Source organism: Alligator mississippiensis, chromosome 9 (genome assembly GCF_030867095.1).
Source record: "Alligator mississippiensis isolate rAllMis1 chromosome 9, rAllMis1, whole genome shotgun sequence".
In the NCBI taxonomy this organism is placed as follows: domain Eukaryota; kingdom Metazoa; phylum Chordata; order Crocodylia; family Alligatoridae; genus Alligator; species Alligator mississippiensis.
The window spans coordinates 38,013,037-38,031,831 of record NC_081832.1 but is presented as its reverse complement, the minus strand read 5'-3'; the positions used below and the strand labels follow the sequence as shown (position 1 = coordinate 38,031,831).

General features: G+C 47.7%; 1 protein-coding gene across 3 annotated transcripts in view; it reads right to left on the bottom strand.

Annotated features, from left to right (window-relative positions):
- LOC102560254 (ubiquinol-cytochrome-c reductase complex assembly factor 1) overlaps positions 1-18,795 on the bottom strand; it is a 150,215-nt gene that overhangs the window by 112,037 nt on the left and 19,383 nt on the right. For all 3 annotated transcript variants that reach the window (XM_014598389.3, XM_019485556.2, XM_014598386.3), the window contains 2 exons: positions 11,795-11,902; positions 1,796-1,868 (listed from right to left, as the gene is read on the bottom strand). In XM_014598389.3, the coding sequence (XP_014453875.1) occupies positions 1,796-1,868; positions 11,795-11,902 (181 nt within the window). The remainder of the gene's footprint in view (positions 1-1,795; positions 1,869-11,794; positions 11,903-18,795) is intronic.

Below are 18,795 nucleotides of genomic sequence, written 5' to 3'. Positions count from 1 at the left end.
CACTACACAAACATGTGTAAATCAGGACAAAATTTTTTTTTTTTAAATCAAATTAATGAATGTTGTAGATCAGGGGTAGGCAACGTTTTTTGGCTGGAGTGTCAAAAAACACCACAATGCCTACCTTGGAAGGTCCCAAAGTGCTGGCATGCCAAAAAAACAAAATAAGGGCAAGGGGTACATGGCAGGATGCCCTGCTTATGCCACTTGCCCCCACCCAAAGCCCCTGTCCCCCAGCCCTGCTGCTCCTTGCCCTCCCGGCCAAAGCCCCTACCCCCAACCCAAAGCCCCGTGGTACAGTCACCGCCAACAAGAAGCTGATGCTGAAGCTGTGGAGCCTGGCACAGCTGTTTGCAGCCTGTCTGCTGCTTGCTGCAGCTGACCAGAGCCCAGGCTGGCTACAAAGAGCTGCACTGGGCTCCGGAGCCCAGTCACCAGCTCTGTGCCGGGAGCAGGGGGAGAGACTGGGGTTGTGCTGCCTCAGGCCCCTCCCCCACTGCCAACTCCAAGGCGTGCATGCACACACCAGTACAGAGCTGATGCCTGGGCTCCAGAGCCCAGCACAGCTGTTGGCAGCCTCCCGGCTGCAGCCGGCCCCGGCTCTGGGCAGCTGCTGCAAGCCAGGAACCCAGGCTGCTCCCAGCAGGCAGCTGGGACGCTGCAAGCCCTGCTGGGAGCAGCCCAGGCTCCATCACGGGCCGCAGCTATGGCGTGCAGAGCAAAATGGCCTCCGGTGCCATGCTCAGCCCACGTGCTGGGGGTTGCCAACCCCTGTTCTAGATGTTTGATTTTTATAATATAATTTGGTGTTTTTCGGTTCTGAGATGGTAAAACCCCTTGCTGAAAGGAGTATTTCTGGTGGAAAAGGGAAGGGCTTCTGGTGGCAACGTTCGGAGTTTAGGGGGCGGGACTTCTGTCCCCAAGATGGCGCCCAGGGGCGGGGCACCTGTCAAGGGGCAGGGCTACCCATACGGCCCTTGACAGCTTGTCAAAACTTAGTAAGCAGCCCTCCACCCGAAATAATTGCCCGCCCCTGGCCTATACTCTAGTTAGCCTCAGCTCTGAAATGGAGAAAGAAGAGGAGTGACCCTCCCATTTCTAGATGGCACAGTCCCATAAGAGATATGAAGAGGGAGGCAGGTGAATATATGAATGAATCCTGGTTTCAGCTGGTCTTATCACAGGGTTGAGGGTACTAGGACCAAGTGAGCTAAACTAACCATATCACAAACAAGTGGAGAGGATGCATACACGTGGGTGCACGTGCATCCCCTGAGATTGACTGTGCACCCCCGGGAAGCACCAGCCACGAAACTGGAAGTGCCGGCAGAAGTGCACTTCCAGTTTCACTGCTGACGGTTCTGGGCTTGGCAATCAGCCGCTGAGGAACCCCCCTCCCCTCCTCACCCCGCTGGCGATCTGGTGCCCCCCCAGACTTGGGAGGCACTATTCAACCATGATCTTGGATACAAGAAAGGGGATTTTCAGATTGTAGCCAGCCCTCATGAGAAATCATTCAAGGTTCTACTGGCAGAGGTCAAAGAAACCATGAGATTTCAGGTAGCAAATCCAGGTTCTAAAGCTTGCTCCTTTCTTACAGAAAAGATAAATGTTTAGGCACTGGTTAGGAGAGAAACAATATGGTAAAGTTCCAGTTGGCCTTGTCCAAATGACAGACAGTAATATGTTTAGTTTCTGGATAGCTTTCCCTCTATAACTACAAGATTTGGCCAGTAACGCTCCACTGGAGACATATTTCAGGTTCCAGCATCCTAGATTTCAAAGAATAACTTACTTTCAAAGAATTCCTCATAGTCAGTCCTCTCCACACAGCTTGTGTACATGCGCAGAGCTGCTAGTTTAATTTTCTGGAGACAAAGAAAACACATACAGCATTTAATGCCACTGAGTTTTGATTAATACAGACTTTATGCTCTTCCCTAATCAAAACTGCACAGGCATGTACTGGATTAAACACTCATTTAAAGTTACCTTTCTTAAAACCATCCCAAAGCATTTCAAAGGTAAGTGCTAGAAATGAACCTGTTTTGTCTTGATCATCTCCAACAGATCTTGTTATTTATGTCTTTATAAAATATTTTAAAAAAATACTTACAATTTAAACTACTGATGCACCAGAATCATCATGTTTTGTTATTCCTTCAAATATGAGATCAAAACAATCTTACAGTAAAATATTATAATATCATAAGGTGCTAGAAGATAGTCTTAAAGGAAGAGCTAGTACTATGGATTTGACGTACATAGGGCTTAGGGGCAGGAGTTGGTAACATATGGCCAATGGAGTCAGAAGGGCTTTTTTGCCTGTGCCTGAACCCACACTGAGGCTGAGCAGTGAGGAGCTGCACCAGAACTAAAAGAGCTGGATGTGTGCCACTGCTACTTCTCCCTCCCTCCCCACACTGCTCCAAGACTGCAGTGCAAGCATAACTTCCAGAGAGAGTGGAACTGTGCCGGGGCCCAGCTGGGTAGGAAGGGGGCTGGGGCAGGGAGAAAAGAGCAGCATGGAAGAAGCTTTCACCTCCGCAGGCTAGCTGGGAAGAATGGGGCTGACAGAGGCAGCAACTGTGCAGAACTGTGCCAGGACCAGAGAACAGAAAGCCACTTCCATACTGCTCCAGCTTCTTCCCATCCCCACCTCCTCCTCTCCCCAGTCCAGCCCCGATGCAGCTCTGCTCTGGCTGGAAGCTTCACTCATGCTGCAGTCAGGGAGTGGGGAGCTGGGAAAAGCAGAAGCAGCATGGGCTCAGTTTCTAGTTATGTAGCTCCAGCAGGGTGTAGGGAAAGCAGACACCCACTGCCACGTTAGGCCAGAGTCAGGTTGTTCTATCCCACAGCCTGGAAAAGGTTGCCAACCCCTGAAAAAAGTTGCCAACCTCTTCAGATTCTCAGCACCCTCTGTGAACTTAACATTGAACATGATTTGAAAGTGGCACCACTGTGAATCAGACAACAGTATTCTCTGACTGACCCAGGCCAGGGCCACTTAAATCATCCCCAATGTGGGCCTGCTCTTTGTCTTCATCTTTCTTTCTCTTTCTTCCTCTCCTCTCAGCTCCCTCTTTTCTTCTTTTTGTGCCAATAAATGTGGTTTATCTTTGTTTCAGTCCTCCTATCTTCACGTCTCTCTCTCTCTAAAGACATTAAAGAAATTAGACATATAAGTCAGCAGGACCAGATGAACTCTGTCCGAGAGTGCTGAACGAGCTGGCTGAAGTCATCGCAGAGCCCCTGGTGAAACTCTTCCAAAACTCATGGTGCTCCAGAGAGGTCCCTGAGGACTGGAAGGGGGCCAATGTTGTGCCCGCCTTCAAGAAGGGGAAGAGGGAAGACCCAGGTAACTATAGGCTAATTAGCCTAATTTCTATCCCAGGGAAAATCCTGGAAAAATTCATTGAGTCATTAAGGAGTCTAGACAATAGGTTTGCAGAAGGTAGGATTCTGAATGACAGCCAACATGGCTTCATTGCAGACAGGTCTTGTCTTACCAATCTCATCTCCTTTTACGATCAGGTAACTTGCAACCTGGATAAGAGAGAAGAGGTTGACATCGAATACCTTGACTTCCAAAAAGCCTTTGATCTGGTATCCCATGATGTTCTCACAAGAAAATTGGAGGATTATGGGCTTAACTGTGAGACAGTTGGGTGTGTACGAAGCTGGCTGCGGGGTAGGACCCAGAGAGTCCTAATGAATAGATCCATGTTGTCCTGGCAAGAAGTGGCCAGCAGTGTCCCACAGGGGTCAGTGCTTGGTCCAGTACTTTTCAACATCTTTATCAATGCGGGAATAAAGAGCTCGCTGGCTAAGTTTGCGGACAACACCATGTTATGTGGAAGCAGTGCCAAACTGACCAGCACCATGAACGAAAGGGATGTGAGTGACCCCAGCAAGGTGACTGTCACCTGACCCCAAGTACTGGACCAAGCACTGACCCCTGTGGGACACTGCTGGCCACTTCTTGCCAGGACAACATGGATCTATTCATTAGGACTCTCTGGGTCCTACCCCGCAGCCAGCTTCGTACACACCCAACTGTCTCACAGTTAAGCCCATAATCCTCCAATTTTCTTGTGAGAACATCATGGGATACCAGATCAAAGGCTTTTTGGAAGTCAAGGTATTCGATGTCAACCTCTTCTCTCTTATCCAGGTTGCAAGTTACCTGATCGTAAAAGGAGATGAGATTGGTAAGACAAGACCTGTCTGCAATGAAGCCATGCTGGCTGTCATTCAGAATCCTACCTTCTGCAAACCTATTGTCTAGACTCCTTAATGACTCAATGAATTTTTCCAGGATTTTCCCTGGGATAGAAATTAGGCTAATTAGCCTATAGTTACCTGGGTCTTCCCTCTTCCCCTTCTTGAAGGCGGGCACAACATTGGCCCCCTTCCAGTCCTCAGGGACCTCTCTGGAGCACCATGAGTTTTGGAAGAGTTTCACCAGGGGCTCTGCGATGACTTCAGCCAGCTCGTTCAGCACTCTCGGACAGAGTTCATCTGGTCCTGCTGACTTATCTTCTGAGGTCCCTTCCAGCCTTACAATCTATGAATCTCTCTCCTCCTGCCTATCTCTTTTCATTTTCTAGTCCTTGGTAATGTGAGTAAAAAGGAGAACACCAGGAAGTTCATGGTAATGTAAACAAATCTTTCTGGAAGGAGAGTGCTGGGATGTCACAGACATTTCCAGAAACAGCCAAGCACAATCTAAGTGGCAAAGTGAAGCAGGTTGTTGTTGCTGACAAGCAATGGTCACAAGTAAAGAGTTGAGACTGTGCGTACAAGGTGACAAGGTGTCAATACAGCAGCTAGAATAAAAAGAATTTGAAAACAGTGGTTGTATTATTTACAAGACTTATACCCAGATTTGTAATAATATTATTGGTCATCTCTTACACAATAATCAACTGTAGCAAATGTCATCTGTGTTATAAGCCAGATGTGCCTGTGAATGGGAAAGTGGACAAGGAATGCCATGTTTTACAGGGGAAAGCCCATGTGTTTGATTGGTAAGCAAGCAATGGCTGTTTCCAAAAAATACAATGTTAAGAACCATTGAGAGTCATGCCAGGGCATCAGGTATGACAAGTTTACTGGGAAGTTATGTGGAGACAAACTGAGTGAATTAGAGGCATTGCTGAAAAAGTAACATTTTATCTTCAGGCAAATGTTCTCTCTCAAGAAACAGCTACTTCTTCAAAGCCTTTTCCTGTTCTTTAAGAAAGGTATGATGAAGGCTGAAGACATTGTATGGCCAGAGAAGCAGCAAGCTTTTGCAAACATCAGCCCCTCAAGAAACATAGTAGCCTACAGAGTTTGTGATTTCTCTGATAATGTGCACTCAGTTCTTGACCAAGGGAAAGGCATTTGCTATCTTTTCAACAGAAAATGATGAAAGTATAGATGTAAGTGAATGCAGCTAGTTGTGCAACATCATTCAAGATATGAATCAAACTAGATATGAATGTGAAAGAGAAGTCCATGGAGTTAGTGTAAATCAGTGGTGCCCAACCTTTTTGCCCCACAGGCCAGAAGCACGGTGCCAAGTCCATCAATGGGTCAGATTCAGCTAGTAGGCTCAATCCAGTACACAGGGTTGGAACAGCAGGAGCCCAATCTGGCCCTGTGGGAGTGCGCAGCCCAAACCTGATGCATCTGTTGGGGGTAGTGGAATGGGAATAGCCTGGTCCCATTCCAGATATACAGGGGGTAGGGCAGAGGGAAGGAGGCAGAGCAGTCCTGAACTGGACATTCAGGGATGGGGCAGGGACAGGGAGCAGCCCAGCCCAATCTGGACATGTGAGGGGAGGCATAGCCCTAATCCTGCTGTGTAGCAGTGGCCCGGGCAGGGCTGGATGCAGCCATATGGAGCCTACACTGACCTGCTACCAAATTTTATGACCTGTGGAAAAGCCAAAGAGCCAGATGTCACGGGAGTGTGGGCCAAAATTCGCCTGAAGGCTAGAGATTGAGCACCCCTGGTATAAGTGAACAACACAACAACAGGGAAGGACACTGTCAGCAGCAGGACCACAGCTTTGGATAAATTAAGTGTGGACTAGAAAAGGGCAGCAAGGTTATAACACAGAGGGGCTTGTCCCATGGTGGGAAAGAAGGCAGGATTTGTGGAGAAACACAAGAGCAAAGTGCAGAGTATGAATCCAGGCCATGACCTTTGTGTTTGTCATTCCATTCTGTACCAAGAAGCTCTCTGTGTCAAAACCCTTAATGAATGAGAAAAAAAAAACCTCTTGCCTTCTTGGGGCACCTTAATGATGTGAACACAAGAATGCAAGGTCAGAACCAAGTTATGGCCTATATTTAACTACAATCTGCATGCATTTGAAATGAAGCTGCCAGAGAGAAACATGTCTGTCTCAGTGCCATGTAACACATTTCCCAACTTTTAAGTCACTGCTCAATGCTGCTGGGATCATAAGTAATGAGGACTTGAAGAAGTATGTGGTTGTCAAGACTGCTGATCTCAGGCACAAATTCCAGGACCAGTTCTCTGACTTCCAGAACCATGAAGCGGAGTCAAACTTTTCAGCACCCTGTTCTCTCTCCCTGTGAAAAATGCCCCTCAGGAGCTGCAAACAGACTTCATTGATCTTCAGTGTAACACTATGCTGAAGTTTAAGTTCTCAACAGTTAAGATTCATTATTTTAACCAATACTAGGAAAAAACTACCAAGCAGTAAAGTTCTTTGCATCAAGAATATTATTCATGTTCGCAAGCACATATGAGGGCAACACAGATTTTATTAGTAATGAACACCAACAGTCAAAACCATGCTCAAGCCTCACTGACAGGCATGTGAATGCCATCTTAAAAGTGGCCTTGACACATTCCTTGGAATCAAATATCAAGAATCTAGTTGTGGTGAAGAGCTGCCAGGTGTCTGGAGAGTGCTAGTAGTTTGTGAGATGGTAGTATGTGCAAAAGTTGTTTTTTTTTTCCCTACTGAAGTCCTCTTATGTTCTCTTCATTGCCTTAAGACCTATAGTAAATATATATTTTTTAATAAATGAATTTTTTCACTCCTTTGAAGGAGTCTCATAAACATTTATACCTCCACAAATGTAAAAATTGATGTATCCTGAAAACTGCTGTTGATAATTAAAAGTGGTGTGTTGCAAAGTAAGCGTAGCTAAGCAAATAACAAATTTTGGTAAAAAATTATGCATGCAACTGGCCGGCACCTGTGATGTAGGCTGACAGATTTGAGTTAGACACCCCTGACCCAGGGGAATATCTGTATTAGATCTGTGGTGATCTCAAGGCCCCCAGTGAAAAATAAACCCCCACCCACACTCTCCAAGCACAGAACTAAAGCAGGGAGGATAGGATGCCCAGACCATCCTCTGCAGCTTGAACAGCACTGCAAAAATCAGCATAGACACACCCTTTCTCTTTTCCTGCCAGTGAATACTAACCCCTTAATTACATTGTCTAGAAATTAGATATATAATTCAGAGCCAGAGAAGCATGGTCAGATCCCTCACTGCTGCCTTTCATATACAGAGGAGAAAATATTCCAAACTTCTCCCTTCTAATCATTGAGAAGTAGTGAGGAGAACTGAAGACTTCACAGCACTCTGCTTGACTAGGGGCATATGGAAAAGAAACTACAACAATTCTTCCTCTGCTGAGGAACCACAAAATAACCACCAGTTATAATCCATTAATTGACCACCTGGTGAGATAAGTGCTTTCTCCATTTTAAGGCTACACTTTAAAGTAAGAAAGAATGGATTAAACTAACATGAAGCTAGGGAAGAAAAACCTGATTATGCTTATCTGAAAATTAAGGCAAAATTTTGTCCTCATTCAGTAGATTGGATTATGTCTAAATTCTTATCATGCCATCACTAGATAATTTACACTGAGTTGATTTAGACCATTAAAAATACCAATGTAATCTGAGATTACCAATACAAGTAAATTTTAATTGAGTTATGGAAGCCAAATTTTGATGTACTATTAGTAGTATGCGATAAATAAATTCCCACACAAGCCCATTCTTAATAAATGTACACCGTGACTTTACAAACTTCCATTAAATATTAGATATTTTTCATTAAGTTTTATTTATAGACTTTTCAAGGTTAATTTTTCACTGTTACATCTGAGCATATCAAGGATATTAATGAATGTATCTGCAAAACACCTCTGTGAGGTAGTAAAGTATGCTCTTCCATGCAAGGTTTGGGATAAACAAAAGCAAGGTCAATAGGGAATCTGTGGCAGAGATCGTCACAGTTTGCCACATTTATTATGCGTCTCCTATGTAAAAATGCCCATTAAATGTTATCTCTTCAGAGACTGAACATAGCATACACACTCTTGAAAAATAATTGTTAGCACCCCTCTAAACAAGGTTCAGCTCACACATACATGCCCGTAAGCATTTGGAAAGGTCAGACCACCCATGTTTTTTAGATAAATATCTAATCATTTCATATAACAGAAGCTAAGTTACATATACATCAATTTAAAGCCTGGGTTCGGCAGAGCACGCCGTGGTTGCAAGCTCTGGGGGAGCTTGTTGGCTGAGCAGCAGGGAAAACACACCCCCAGGAGCCATTTTAAGGGGGAAGGCGTGTGCTAGAGCACTCATGGTGCTCTGCCACTTTAGGAACTGGGCCAGGCAACAAGCAGGCGCAGCCCCGTCTTGATGAGTGACCATCTTAAGACTCAGGCCAGCAGACTGGAGGCAGCAGTTGCTGCCTGGCACTGCGGAAGGAACATTTCCCGTCGGAGCTGCTGCTCTGGAGACAATATGGAGGTAAGGGCAGGAGCTATAGGATGGCTTGGAGGTTCCTAGACCTGGGCATGACCTAAAACTGCATCCTGCTGGGATGAAGAGGCCTGGTGGTCTTGCCTGTGGCAGGGCAGGGCCACTTAAATGCCAGGTTCGAGGACCATCCCAGTGAAAGGTGGGCTGGGGCACCTAAACCCTTGCCCCCGCTACCCGGTGGGTTACAGTGTTAACAACAAAGGGAGTAGTGGGGCCAGGGACATTCCTAGGGGACATCTGAGACCACTGGGGGTGCAAGACCCCGAAGGGGAGTAGTGAAGGCCAGGTAAGCTTTGAGAAGCGCCTGAAAGGGTGGAAGACCCTGGAGAGGACGCCAGGTGAACTTCGAGAAGCGCCTGAGCCAGAAGGGGTGGAAGACCCTGTGAGAGGAATAGTTAGGGCCCTGGGAGAGGGCACCAGCAGTTGAGGGCCTGATGAGAAGGGAGAGTTGTAGGCCAGGCATGCCGAAGAGCAACACCCAAGTCTGCAGGGGTGTTTGACCCCAGACCACATGGCAGAGTAGAGTGACAGTGGTGAAGCCCGGTGAGTGAGGAGCATGAGTTCGGGCCCTGAGCACAGGGGCTTGAGTGAAGGCTCTGCTAGCATGCGGGCCTGAGTTAGGTCCAGGTAAGCCTTTGGGTGCCTGAGGCAGCGGGTGGGCCAGAGGCCAATTGGAGGGCAGCAGAGGTGGAGCCATGAGGAGAACAAGGGGCAAGCCATCAGCCCCTTGATGGAGAGCACCTGTGGGAAGTTACCTGGCTACAAGACTAGGGGCAGACTCAGCACAGCATTTTGTGAACCACCCAGCGCTCGCTCAGATGAGGGTAGTGGGAGATGCCCAAAAGGCTGCACACTTGCTGGCCAGGGAGTGAAGAGTGGCAAGCCTGAGCACCCTCCAGGTGAGGGCAGGGTGAATGTGGTCCCCAGGAGAGAAGGGGCAGTATGTGTGAGCCCCAGGAAGGGCAGGATGAAAGAGACTGGGTGAGAGCCGGTGGACAGCAAGAGGCCTCTGTGAGAGGGAGGTGGAATGAATGTGGTCCTAGCAGGGCAGAGCAAACAAGATTCAATGCTGTGATGAGTTGGGCCCAGCCTCAGGCCAGAGCTTAGCACAGCTGTGAGCAACACCTGCGAGGCTTGGAATGCAGTACAGGGGTGGTTGGAGCTGTATACATAGGCCCAGGAGAACAGGGCATTCGAAGGGCAGCCTCCTGCCTAACTAAGATCGTAATGACTTAACAGCAAGGTGTGGCAGGCGAGATGGGCAGGCAGCATGCCCAGAGGCAGTGGGAGACCAGCACTGTGGCTGGCTGGGGAGCACCCATATTCACCACACTGAGTTATATTTCAGATTAGCTCAAGGTCTACCATGAAAGATTCAGCACTTAAATTCTTATTTTTATTTCTATTATGGTAGTACCTAGAACTTCCAGCAATGATCAGGGCCAGCCAACAGACTTTATAGTCTAAATAAAATTAAAGCCTAAAGCCTAATAAAGACCAAGACTAAGGGCCTTGTTACACCTTGTGCTGTGTGCGCTGCGCAAACACTGACTGGCGCTGATGTTATCTCAAGCTTGGAGCAGTCACATTTTAGGCCAGCAGGCACCTGGAAGACTGAAAGGTAAGATTCCCACCCCTTCAGATTCTGGCCTTCCCTCTGTGCCCTCAATCCTTCCCCTCATCCCCGCCCCCCCTCTACTTACTTGTGGCTGCCTTCACAGTCCGTCCCAGAGAGCAGGCAGTTTAACCCTTCCCTGCCTGCTCCCCTGTGGTCAACAACAAGGGAAGCCACAAATAATCAGGTGAGGGGTGCTGGGGGGGGGGGGGGGGAGGAAGGGCAGGCAGGAACAGTGGGCCCAATCCAGACCAGTGGGGGAGGGGGACTGATCGGATGTTTACATTAAGGGATCAGAGATAGTCCCGCCCAGCTTATCCTGCCTGAGCAGCATAAAAAGTGCTTAAAACCAGTTTCAGGTGTTAATACCAGGTGTTAAAAGCTCCAAGAGCCACCCAAAAATACTGTGCAACAAGGTCTAAGCTTAAGACTAGAAACTAAAAAAAATTTTGCTAGGGAGGGAAGGAAGAGCTAGAGTTTGGCCAAGAACATATGAAGAGCCTGTGGCCAGCCCAGGTAACAAGCATCTAAACAAAACCATCCTTTCTCAAAATCTAGCACAAGCTAGATTATTGTGCCAAAAGTAGGTGGTGACAAAGCAAAGGCAGTGTGCTCCGCCCTTGCTGGGGAATAATAATGGCCCAAGAGACACGTTCCAGTTCTGTATTCTGAAACAGCATGTAATACTTTTCAGCCACAAAGGGCATTGATAAACATGAACTTGTACAGGTTGCAAAAGGGTAAAGGGAGCTGGTGCTGCTCTGACACAAGGGAGGCTGCTCCACTCTAAAAGTTGTGTGAGCAAGACAGCAGCAATGTAAATATAGCAAAACCTGTTTCATTTCAGAGTTAAAATTGGGGCAATTTAGCTCACTTGCAAAGCTACAGGTTTGTGTACATGTAGCAGTGAGACTGTAACAGCTGCATGTTCCAAAGCAGCCACTTCCCCTCCCCTTTGATATCAGTCCAGGTATACATTAAAAAACATTTCAAAATAGAATCAGTCACCAGCTTTCATTTCTGCTGGGTCACTATAAAGTGGAAAATTTGATGAGTGAATAAAGTGATGAGTAAATAGGTTTCAGGGAACCCAAAGAGGTTTAGGATTCCTTCAGACACCAAATTAATAATTCTTTTACTTGTGTCAAAGGAAGTTTAGTGCATCCATCAAGGCAGGTTAAATTCTAAATCCTTAGGTTACTATTCTGTGCATCATAAGCAGTTAAATGATATGGGTAACATGAAATGAATTGTCCACAATATTATCTTTCCCATCTCAAGGAGAACTTAGTTCAAGGCAGATAGAAAGTAACAAAACACCAGGAAAATATTAAGATTATCCAAATAACTTATTTACCCATTTATTGTACTTCAGTGGTCCTGTGAATCCCAGTGCTCCTATCATTTTTGTAAAGAAACTCACTCTTTCCTCATATGGCTGCAGGGAATCTTGTGTAGCAAAAAGCTGTAAAAATAGAATACATGAAAAAATAAAGCTACATGTTCTCATTCCAGAAATTCAACCTGAAATAAAATATGAAATAAGATAGTAATTTTAACTTTTTTGTAACTTATTCTTCTACTTGATAGAGCCCACAAAACATACATAACAGCAACGCTCACAAGAACACCTCACATGTTTAGACCTTACTATTCATTTCAAATTATGAAAATCTATATGCTTGCACCCAATCATACTTTATAAAACCCTAAACCATATATTAAACAGTGTGATGGCAAAGACTATTTAAGCAGATACACAATACCACAACATAAGAATTTTAAGTCAAGCACTTGAAGTTAAAAAATGCTAGAATCTAAGTAATTCTGTACTGGGAACATGAGCACATAAATATTTGAATATAAATACATTAAGGCCATAAGGGAACTTTAATAGCTATTTGATCTGACTTTCAGCATAGGGAGCTCTGGGAGGAGGTTAGCAGGCTGAGGGGTATCAGGGAGGCGGAGGACGAAATTCACAGTTATTTCTTTTCCCTTCAGGACCAGGCACCTAAGAAAGAAGCATCCCAGGGAGTGCCCTCCACAGCAGAGTGGCAGACGGTCACATCCAGGACCGGAGCTGCTTGCAATGAACTGGTACCAGTTCCTCCAGTCCGACTGGAGAACAGGTACGCGGCCCTGGCAACCCTGCAGGAGATGGAAGGAGAGGAGGAAACCCTTGGGCAGGAAGCAACACCACATTCTCCACACTCCGAACAGGTCAAGAGATCCAAGCAGACCCAGAGGAGGAGGCGAAAAGTGCTTGTCATAGGCGACTCCATCCTGAGAGGTACAGAAGGGCCCATCTGTCGCCAGAACCCCTCAACACGAGAGGTCTACTGCCTGCCCGGAGCAAAGATACGGGACATGACGGAAGTAATCCAGGCCATGATTCAGCCCACCGATTACTACCCCGTGGTCCTAGTCCATGTGGGTACTAATGATGCGGCCAGGAAAACCCCCGATCATGGACTACAGTGCTCTGGGCGGCGTGCTGAGGGAGTTTGGTGCACAGGTGGTATTCTCTTCCATCCTACCAGTGAACGGACGCGGAAGACAGCATGAGAACTGCATTAGTAAGACCAACTGGCGGCTTCAGCAGTGGTATCTCGAGGCAGGCTTCGGCTTCCTGGACAACGACCCGCACATCACGACGAGGGACATGCTCAGTTGGGATGGGCTTCACCTGTCCCCCAAAGGTAAGCATGTGTTTTTCCCTAGGTTGGCAGATCTCCTCCGGCGGGCTTTAAACTAGGCTCGTCGGGGGGAGGGGATGATGAGGGTGGGGGAAGCTGTGGACCACCAAACCATGTGGCACCCACAAGGACAGCCCAGCCTGAAAAAGGAGAACATTGGGAACCTGCAAGCCATGGGGCGGCCAGCAGTACAGCACAGGTAAGCAATAAGCAGGTAAGAAATAAGGGGCCCTTTGGGAATCGGAGCTGGGGGGCAAAGAAGGCACCAGTCGCAGGGCTCAAGTGCCTATATACTAATGCTAGGAGCATGGGGAACAAGCAGAATGAACTAGCGCTTCTGCTTGCAGAAAACACCTATGACGGTTAGTAGGGCTAACAGAAACCTGGTGGGATTCGTTCCACAACTGGGCGGTACATATTGAGGGTTATAGGCTGTACAGAAAGGACAGGGAGGGGAAGAAAGGGGAAGGGGTTACACTCTATGTCAATGAGCAATATACATCGACCCTCATCAAGACGGAATCGAAGGATGAGGAAGTAGAAGGATTGTGGGTTAGGTTACGTGGGGGGCAAGGAGAAAGAGATTTGGTGGTAGGGGTCTGCTACAGACCCCCACACCAAGGGGAAGAACTAGATTCGGGGCTCCTGAGGCAGCTCTCGGAGACCATAAAAGCTAAGGAGGCGGTAGTCATGGGGGACCTAAACTACCCAGACATCTGCTGGGAGACGCAGACAGCAAAGTCCCACCATTCACACAGGTTTCTAACCTGTGTACAGGACCTCCACCTGACACAGGAGGCACACGGTCCCACTAGGGGGAATGCCTTACTGGATCTGGTATTGGCAACAGGGGATGACATGGTAGGGGACGCACTGCAGAGTAGGAGTTTTGAAGTGATGGGAGCCCAAGAAGGGTGGCTGTGCCTTAAGGAAATGATCCTTCGGGCACAAAGGGAGATAATCCCGATGCGAGGAAAAAGGGGGAAAGGGGCCAGAAGTCTTCCTTGGCTGACCAGAGAAATCCAGGGCAGCCTAAGGGACAAAAGGGGAGCACATAAAAAGTGGAAACAGGGAGAGATCACCAAAGAGGAGTATACCTCCTCTGGTCGTGCTTGTAGGGAGGCAGTTAGACGGGCCGAAGCTACCATGGAGCTAAGGATGGCATCCCAAGTAAAGGATAACAAGAAATTGTTTTTTAGATATATAGGGAGTAAAAGGAAGACCCAGGGAGGAATAGGACCCCTACTAAATGGGCAGAAGCAGTTGGTGACGGACAGGAAGGACAAGGCTGAACTCCTCAATGAGTTCTTTGCCTCAGTGTTCCTAAGAAAGGGGCAAGACAAGTCTCTCACTGGGGTTGTAGAGAGGCAGCAGCAAGGCGCCAGACTACCATTCGTAGACCCTGAGATGGTGCAGAGTCACTTGGAAGAACTGGATGCCTTTAAGTCGGTAGGCCCGGATGAGCTCCATCCAAGGGTACTGAAGGCACTGGCCGACATCATTGCACAGCCACTGGCGGGAATATTTGAACGCTCGTGGAGCACGGGCCAAGTCCCAGAGGACTGGAAAAGGGCCAATGTGGTCCCCATTTTCAAGAAGGGGAGGAAGGAGGACTCAATGATCTATTGAGGTCCCTTCCGACCCTAACATTTATGAATCTATGAGGACCCGGGCAACTATAGGCCAGTCAGTCTCACCTCCATCCTTGGCAAGGTCTTTGAAAAAATCATCAAGGCTCACATTTGCGAGAGCCCGGCAGGACAAATTATGCTGAGGGGAAATCAGCACGGGTTCACAGCAGGCAGATCATGCCTGGCTAATCTAGTCTCTTTTTATGACCAGGTTACGAAACGCCTGGACACAGAAGTAGGGGTGGATGTCGTATACTTAGACTTCAGGAAGGCCTTCGATACGGTATCCCACCCCATACTGCTGAACAAGTTAAGAGGCTGTGACTTGGATGACTACACAGTCCAGTGGGTGGCGAATTGGCTAGAGGGTCGCACCCAGAGAGTCATGGTGGATGGGTCAGTTTCGACCTGGAAGGGTGTGGGCAGTGGGGTCTCACAGGGCTCGGTCCTTGGACCGATACTCTTTAATGTCTTCATCAGCAACTTGGATGAGGGAGTGAAGTGTACTCTGTCCAAGTTTGAGGATGACACAAAGCTGTGGGGAGAAGTTGACACGTCGGAGGGCAGGGAACAGCTGCAAGCAGACCTGGATAGGTTGGACAAGCGGGCAGAAAACAATAGAATGCAGTTCAACAAGGAGAAATGCAAAGTGCTGCACGTAGGGAGGAAAAATGTCCAGCACACCTACTGCCTAGGAAATGACCTGCTGGGTGGCACGGAAGTGGAAAGGGATCTTGGAGTCCTAGTGGACTCCAAGATGAACATGAGTCGGCAGTGTGACGAAGCCATCCGAAAAGCTAATGGCACTTTATTGTGCATCAGCAGATGCATGACATATAGATCCAAAGAGGTGATACTTCCCCTCTATCGGGTTCCTGTCATTTTTTACAAGAACCAAGGGCAGAGAAATATTAATTTTCTACATTTTTTAGGGATCCTGCAGGCCAGATAGAATGGCCTCGCGGGTCGGATTTTGCCCACCCCAATGTAGTATCAGACTTAGCTGAATTAGATTAAATGTATCAATTTACTGAACTTCTGTCACAGATTCCCTTCAGATTCAAGTCAATGCACAGTCTACCAGCCTCCCAGGATGCTTTCCATCACCCTGCAAGTCTTCCCCGCTCCCCCCCCAGGGTGGGCAAGCCAGCCTTGGCCCAAACTGTCTGTTCCAGCTGAGCAAGGAGGCATGCTCTAGCGCCCCCCCAGCTCCTAGCCTGGGCCACTGTATGTGGCTGCTTTTCTGGAATCAAAAGTGAATGTCTGCTCACTTTGTTTACTGGTTCAAACTATGCAGCTTAGACTAACCTGAGAAGTTAGAAGTACTTAGTCTATTTGAGGGTGTGGCATGTGTGGCTGCCCCTTCACATGTCTACAAGCAGCTGATTGCTGGCATCCTGCAGAGAGAGGTCCCCAGCTGACCTATCACAGGGGGTGCAGAGCAGGGCACTTACAACTGCTGTGGGGGAGGAAGGCGTATGGGGGAGGCACTGCCAACCCTGGGTGCTGAATGCGACCTCGCCAGGAGGGGGACAGAGCTTCAGGCAGCTCATCTAGAGGGCATAGGAGGGTGGGAAGGAGGGTTTACATGCATGAGGGGTGTAAGATATAGCTGCAAATGTGCTGGGCATGTGAGAAGCCCTGGCGTCAGTATCAAAAAAAGCAGTCCCCAGATCTGAGGCAAAGCCCTACTCCCCCTCCCCAAATCACCAGGATTGGCTGAGCATTGGGATAGGGCACAGGGCAGACCCAGAGTCCGGCACACAACAACTCCCCCTCCCTCCCCCAGCCCTGGGATCAGGCATAGGGTAGCCCCAGATTTAAGAACTGTGAATGCAACCCAGCTGGACTGTACATGCAGTGTTTAAAAGCTTGGGGCAAGGGAACCCAACAATGAGAACAGGCTCTTCTCAATCTCAGGTTTCCCTACCCTGAGCTTTTAAACACCAAGTGTACAACCCTGATTGGGCTGCATTTATGGTGCATTCCCAAAATTCCAGGTACCTGAACTCAAAGAGAGGCTCTCCCCGACCTTGGGGTTGCCTGCTCTGAGCTTTTAAACAGTGCACATATAGCTTAGCTAGGCAGTATACATGGGATTCATGTCTGTGTTGGGATCAAGCATGGAGCTGCCCTGGGTCCTAGTTGGAGACCAGGTGCTGCCCCAGCCCAATCCTGGTGCTCAGCTGAGCACTGAAATTGGTTATGGCACAGACCCAGTGCCTGGGACACAGGTGCCTCCTGCCCAATCTATGGGAGCAGGCTGGGGACAGCCCCAGTCCCACTGTATGCCCAGCAGTAACACAATTGAGATTTGAGGAATTTTAAAGCCCATTCCAAACATTGTGCCTCCTGTTATGCATGGCAAGGAGCCACAATGTTAGGATAGGGCATAACATTCTGTTGAGTTAAAGCTAACTTTGCTTTTATAAACACCGCCTGTATTAATCATTCATTGCTTTATCATTTTTAGTTTTATATTACTTACATCATTTATTGCTTTATCATTTAAACCTTTCGAATAACTAATATCCATTCCGTTTTTATATTACATAAACAACTATGTAACTTACCTTTAGTTAGAACTCCATTTTAGTTTTATGTTATTTAGCTTAAGTATGACAGCCATTTTGATGTTTTTATTTTTATACTTTAAATATAATAAGCTTAAGAAAAGACATGGTGTATGTGATAGATGTAATATGCTTGGGCAGAGAGTAAACGTACGTATGGATACATATGGTAACATAGTTTCTCTTGGGGTCCAGATGACCAAAATGTATAAATACCTTTCGTGGTTAATGGCTGAAGACTTCCAAAGAAAGTTACAGACCCAAAGCAAGAAGAATCCATTACCAAAACCACAGCGCTGTAACCACAGACTTTGCTGGAAAAAGTACAGGAAAGCACAGCGACTTACATCACAGCACCACAGACTTCAGCAGAAATTTCTCAGAAAAGGACCCAGCAAAATTTCAGCTATTATAAAAGGTGGGTGAGAGAAAGAAGGCTTTGGGTCTGTCCTGCATCATAGAAGATAGATTCATAGATGTTAGGGTCAGAAGGGACCTCAATAGATCATCAAGTCCGACCCCCTGCATAAGCAGGAAAGAGTGCTGGGTCTAAATGACCCCAGCTAGATGCTCATCTAACCTCCTCTTGAAAACCCCCAGGGTAGGGGAGAGCACCACCTCCCTTGGGAGCCCGTTCCAGACCCTGGCCACTCGAACTGTGAAGTTCTTCCTAATGTCCAATCTAAATCTGCTCTCTGCTAGCTTGTGGCCATTATTTCTTGTAACCCCCGGGGGCGCCTTGTTGAATAAATACTCACCAATTCCCTTCTGTGCCCCCGTGATGAACTCATAGGCAGCCACAAGGTCGCCTCTCAACCTTCTCTTGCGGAGGCTGAAAAGATCCAGTTTCTCTAGTCTCTCCTCGTAGGGCTTGGTTTGCAGGCCCTTAACCATACGAGTGGCCCTTCTCTGGACCCTCTCCAGGTTATCTGCATCCCTCTTGAATTGCAGTGCCCAGAATTGCACGCAGTACTCCAACTGCGGTCTGATCAGCGCCCGATAGAGGGGAAGTATCACCTCCTTGGACCTGTTCGTCATGCATCTGCTGATGCGCAATAAAGTGCCATTGGCTTTTTTGATGGCTTCGTCACACTGACGACTCATGTTCATCTTGGAGTCCACTAGGACTCCAAGATCCCTTTCCACCTCTGTGCCACCCAGCAGGTCATTCCCTAGGCTGTAGGTGTGCTGGACATTCTTCCTCCCTAGGTGCAGCACTTTGCATTTCTCCTTGTTGAATTGCATTCTGTTGTTTTCTGCCCACTTGTCCAACCTGTCCAGATCTGCTTGCAGCTGTTCCCTGCCCTCCGGCATGTCCACATCTCCCCATAGCTTTGTGTCATCTGCAAACTTGGACAGAGTACATTTCACTCCCTCGTCCAAGTCACTGATGAAGACATTAAAGAGTATCGGTCCAAGGACCGAGCCCTGCGGGACCCCACTGCCCACACCCTT